Source organism: Oncorhynchus nerka, linkage group LG28 (genome assembly GCF_034236695.1).
Source record: "Oncorhynchus nerka isolate Pitt River linkage group LG28, Oner_Uvic_2.0, whole genome shotgun sequence".
Taxonomy (NCBI): Eukaryota; Metazoa; Chordata; class Actinopteri; order Salmoniformes; family Salmonidae; genus Oncorhynchus; species Oncorhynchus nerka.
Genome location: NC_088423.1, coordinates 23,267,083 through 23,273,082, shown reverse-complemented (window position 1 = coordinate 23,273,082; position 6,000 = coordinate 23,267,083). Strand labels below are relative to the sequence as shown.

At 44.4% G+C, this 6,000-nt stretch overlaps 1 protein-coding gene across 1 annotated transcript in view; it reads left to right on the top strand.

Annotated features, from left to right (window-relative positions):
- Window positions 1-667: 667 nt before the first annotated feature.
- Window positions 668-6,000, top strand: part of LOC115113011 (CDP-diacylglycerol--glycerol-3-phosphate 3-phosphatidyltransferase, mitochondrial-like) — a 28,262-nt gene continuing 22,929 nt past the window's right edge. Inside the window, exon 1 of the mRNA XM_029640182.2 lies at window positions 668-968. Coding sequence (XP_029496042.2) covers window positions 859-968 — 110 coding nt within the window. The 5' untranslated portion in view covers window positions 668-858. The remainder of the gene's footprint in view (window positions 969-6,000) is intronic.

Below are 6,000 nucleotides of genomic sequence, written 5' to 3'. Positions count from 1 at the left end.
GACTAGCCTACTGCACTTATAAACAAAGTGTTACACAACACACAATTTAAACTCAAGCTTCCACAGTATACTGTAGGCCCCTCAAACTCAACTCTGTAATCGACGCCAGTCACACTGAGTTTTTTCATTGTTACCGTTTAAGGTACTGATTTATATCTGGGACACCAGGTGGGTGCAACTAATTATCATGTAGAACAGAAAAACAGCAGGCTCCGGACCTCGTATGGTAAGTTGTATAGCCTGTCCCCTCTGTAGGGTATAATGTACTCCAAAAATCAAATCCAGATCAATACAACCGGTGTACCCCTTTTATTTATTTAACCTTTTTTAACTAGGCAAGTCAGTTAAGAACAAATAGGGTAGTTTATCTTTGCAATTTCCAAAGCCTTCTGCCTGTAAGGCCTCTTGAATTAGGTAGGCTATCATGCAAGTAAATATTTGTCGCCTTAGAATATTGATCTACCCCTGATAGCAAAATGTGTAGCCTATAGTAGAGGTGCGATTTCAAGGTGCCCATAAAGTACCCTCAAAGTCAGGTCCCGGACAGAACCACCTGGCTCTGTAGTTCAGAACTCGACCGCTAGAGGTCCCACTAGAACTGGAATTGTATTTACTAATACAGACAAATAAGTAATGTACTGTGTGTGTGTGGCGCATTCAGTTACACTGAAATAATGTGGATACATAGATTTCTTTAATCCAGATTCTGCCCTCAACTAAATTTGGATTTATAATCCAGCTGTACCCCGATGCACAGACGTTGAACGTTGTGTGCAGAACATTTTGTGCATGTGAGGTGCGGATGTCCTTGTTTCGTTTCAATTTGCTGATAAAGTTGGGTTGATTGAAACGGCTGTCATGATGGCGGCTCCCATGTCGTGGAGGAAGCTTGTGTACTCACCGGTCCTCACCGGGGTTTTCACCCGAATATCAGACCGATTGTTCCGCACACGGGATCGGAGGAGAGGGTAATATACGACTGTTGTTGACATGGATAAAAAAAGACAGACACTTTTCCTTCGTCAGACGTAATGACAGAGCTCTCATGTCTTGCCAGCGACGTGTGCGTACTGCCTGTCTTTACGTGCACAGTGTTTCCTGATGTGTTTTTTTTCGCAATGTCAATTTGATATCTTGCGTCAAATATTATTTAAACTTTTTTTTATGTTGCATTCGTTGATCTGATTGTCATTACTGTTGTGTGCAAATAGTTTACATCTTACAACAGCTACATGCTCAAGTCAAGGTTACATAATAAACGCACGAGCAAGTCAAGTTCAGCCAGTAGATACAAACTTTGCAAAATATTCTTTGTAGGCTAGATATGGCGCGATATGAGACTTCCTTTCCAGTTTCTTTAGCCCTTATCTGTGAATTCGCCTCTTCCTCCTTGTGTTGTCAAGTCTTTGCGTGTAGAGTAAGAGTGACTCAGAAATCCCCCGAATGAGGACATATCTAAGGTCTTTTTGTTCGTTTCCTGAAAACCTAAAGTAACAACGACTGTCAGCTGTCTGTCCACAACTGCATATAGTATGTGTCAGTTTTACATCATCTTAAGTAGCTAATACCATAATGTCTCACAGACAGTCTGTCTGGCCTTAGGCAAAGCTGTGAGTACCAAGGTCAGGGTTGTAGACTGTCATGCAGGAGTGAGATCAACCCTGGGCGGTCAAAACGACTCCTCATCCAGCCTAGGGTTGCATCCCAAATGGCACCACATTCCCTAATTAGTGTACTACTTTTGACCAGGGCAAGTAGTGCATAGAGTGAGATTTGGGACATAACTGAGCTTTATCGTCATTCCTATAACCTGAGGTGGCTATCATGGCACCTAGACTAGCTAGGCTACATGTGACTCTTAATAATAAAAATATGTGGTATTTATATAGTTTTCAAGGACCAGTATAGCACGCTTATGGCCATAGACAGAACAGTTTTATCTCAATATTCATGGCACCTAGAGGCTTGATTTGGCTAAACACTATTACATCTCTATTCAATTGCAGCTGAGCGACAGATGATGGAGGCACTTGCATGTCCAGTTGAAGTTGGAAGTTTACATACACTTAGGTTGGAGTCCATTAACTCGTCTTTAAACCACTCCACAAATTTCTTGTTAACAAACCATAGTTTTGGCAAGTCGGTTAGGACATCTACTTTGTGCATAGCATAAGTATTTTTTCCAACAACTGTTTATAGACATATTATTTCACTTATAATTCACTGTATCACAATTCCAGTGATGCTTGGCAAATCAAAAGAAATCAGCCAAGACTTCAGAAAAAATATAGTAGACCTCCACAAGTCTGGTTCATCCTTCGGAGCAATTTCCAAATGCCTGAAGGTACCACGTTTATCTGTACAAACAATAGAACGCAAGTATAAACACCATGGAACCACGCAGCCGTCATAACGCACAGGAAGGAGACACGTTCGGTCTCCTAGAGATTAACGTACTTTGGTGTGAAAAGTGCTCATCAATCCTAGAACAACAGCAAAGGACCTTGTGAAGATGCTGGAGGGAACTGGTACAAAAGTATCTATATCCACAGTAAAAACCTGAATGGCCACTCAGCAAGGAAGAAGCCACTGCTCCAAAACTGCCATTAAAAAAGCCAGATGACTGTTTGCAACTGCACATGGGGACAAAGATTGTACTTTTTGGAGAAATGTCCTCTGGTCTGATGAAATAAAAATAGAACTGTTTGGCCATAATGACCATCGTTATGTTTGGAGGAAAAAGGGGGAGGCTTGCAAGCCGAAGAACATCATCCCAACCGTGAAGCACGGGGGTGGCAGCATCATGTTGTAGGGGTGTGTTGCTGCAGGAGGGACTGGTGTACTACACAAAATAGATGGCTCATGAGGAAGAAGAAATGTTGTGGATATGTTGAAGCAACATCTCAAGACATCAGTCAGGAAGTTAAAGCTTGGTCGCAAATGGGTCTTCCAAATGAACAATGACCCCAAGTATACTTTCGAAGTTGTGGCAAAATGGCTTAAGGACAACAAAGTCCAAGTATTGGAGTGGCCGTCACAAAGCCCTGACCTCAATCCTGTAGAAATTTTGTGGGCAGAACTGAAAAGTGTGTGCGAGCAAGGAGGTCGACAAACCTGACTTGGTTACACCAGCTCTGTCAGGAGGAATGGGCCAAAATTCACCCAACTTATTGTAGGAAGCTTGTGCAAGGCTACCTGACACGTTTGACCCAAGTTAAATCAAATCAAATCAAATTGATTTATATAGCCCTTCGTACATCAGCTGATATCTCAAAGTGCTGTACAGAAACCCAGCCTAAAACCCCAAACAGCAAACAATGCAGGTGTAAAAGCACGGTGGCTAGGAAAAACTCCCTAGAAAGGCCAAAACCTAGGAAGAAACCTAGAGAGGAACCAGGCTATGTGGGGTGGCCAGTCCTCTTCTGGCTGTGCCGGGTAGAGATTATAACAGAACATGACCAAGATGTTCAAATGTTCATAAATGACCAGCATGGTCGAATAATAATAAGGCAGAACAGTTGAAACTGGAGCAGCAGCACAGTCAGGTGGACTGGGGACAGCAAGGAGTCATCATGTCAGGTAGTCCTGGGGCACGGTCCAAGGGCTCAGGTCCTCCGAGAGAGAGAAAGAAAGAGAGAATTAGAGAGAGCATATGTGGGGTGGCCAGTCCTCTTCTGGCTGTGCCGGGTGGAGATTATAACAGAACGTGGCCAAGATGTTCAAATGTTCATAAATGACCAGCATGGTTGAATAATAGTAAGGCAGAACAGTTGAAACTGGAGCAGCAGCATGGCCAGGTGGACTGGGGACAGCAAGGAGTCATCATGTCAGGTAGTCCTGGGACATGGTCCTAGGGCCCAGGCCAGTTGAAACTGGAGCAGCAGCATGGCCAGGTGGACTGGGGACAGCAAGGAGTCATCATGTCAGGTAGTCCTGGGGCATGGTCCTAGGGCTCAGGTCCTCCGAGAGAGAGAAAGAAAGAGAGAATTAGAGAACGCACACTTAGATTCACACAGGACACCGAATAGGACAGGAGAAGTACTCCAGATATAACAAACTGACCCTAGCCCCCCGACACATAAACTAATGCAGCATAAATACTGGAGGCTGAGACAGGAGGGGTCAGGAGACACTGTGGCCCCATCCGAGGACACCCCCGGACAGGGCCAAACAGGAAGGATATAACCCCACCCACTTTGCCAAAGCACAGCCCCCACACCACTAGAGGGATATCTTCAACCACCAACTTACCATCCTGAGACAAGGCCGAGTATAGCCCACAAAGATCTCCGCCACGGCACAACCCAAGGGGGCGCCAACCCAGACAGGCCGACCACAACAGTGAATCAACCCACCCAGGTGACACACCCCCCAGGGACGGCATGAGAGAGCCCCAGTAAGCCAGTGACTCAGCCCCGTAACAGGGTAGAGGCAGAGAATCCCAGTGGAAAGAGGGGAATCGGCCAGGCAGAGACAGCAAGGGCGGTTCGTTGCTCCAGAGCCTTTCCGTTCACCTTCCCACTCCTGGGCCAGACTACACTCAATCATATGACCCACTGAAGAGATGAGTCTTCAGTAAAGACTTAAAGGTTGAGACCGAGTTTGCGTCTCTGACATGGGTAGGCAGACCGTTCCATAAAAATGGAGCTCTATAGGAGAAAGCCCTGCCTCCAGCTGTTTGCTTAGAAATTCTAGGGACAATTAGGAGGCCTGCGTCTTGTGACCGTAGCGTACGTGTAGGTATGTACGGCAGGACCAAATCAGAGAGATAGGTAGGAGCAAGCCCATGTAATGCTTTGTAGGTTAGCAGTAAAACCTTGAAATCAGCCCTTGCTTTGACAGGAAGCCAGTGTAGAGAGGCTAGCACTGGAGTAATATGATCAAATTTTTGGGTTCTAGTCAGGATTCTAGCAGCCGTATTCAGCACTAACTGAAGTTTATTTAGTGCTTTATCCGGGTAGCCGGAAAATAGAGCATTGCAGTAGTCTAACCTAGAAGTGACAAAAGCATGGATTAATTTTTCTGCATCATTTTTGGACAGAAAGTTTCTGATTTTTGCAATGTTACGTAGATGGAAAAAAGCTGTCCTCGAAATGGTCTTGATATGTTCTTCAAAAGAGAGATCAGGGTCCAGAGTAACGCCGAGGTCCTTCACAGTTTTATTTGAGACGACTGTACAACCATTAAGATTAATTGTCAGATTCAACAGAAGATCTCTTTGTTTCTTGGGACCTAGAACAAGCATCTCTGTTTTGTCCGAGTTTAATAGTAGAAAGTTTGCAGCCATCCACTTCCTTATGTCTGAAACACATGCTTCTAGCGAGGGCAATTTTGGGGCTTCACCATGTTTCATTGAAATGTACAGCTGTGTGTCATCCGCATAGCAGTGAAAGTTTACATTATGTTTTCGAATAACATCCCCAAGAGGTTAAATATATAGTGAAAACAATAGTGGTCCTAAAACAGAACCTTGAGGAACACCGAAATTTACAGTTGATTTGTCAGAGGACAAACCATTCACAGAGACAAACTGATATCTTTCCGACAGATAAGATCTAAACCAGGCCAGAACATGTCCGTGTAGACTAATTTGGGTTTCCAATCTCTCCAAAAGAATGTGGTGATCGATGGTATCAAAAGCAGCACTAAGGTCTAGGAGCACGAGGACAGATGCAGAGCCTCGGTCCGTTGCCATTAAAATGTCATTTACCACCTTCACAAGTGCCGTCTCAGTGCTATGATGGGGTCTAAAACCAGACTGAAGCATTTCGTATACATTGTTTGTCTTCAGGAAGGCAGTGAGTTGCTGCGCAACAGCCTTCTCTAAAATTTTTGAGAGGAATGGAAGATTCGATATAGGCCGATAGTTTTTTATATTTTCTGGGTCAAGGTTTGGCTTTTTCAAGAGAGGCTTTATTACTGCCACTTTTAGTGAGTTTGGTACACATCCAGTGGATAGAGAGCCGTTTATTATGTTCAACATAGGAGGGCCAAGCACAG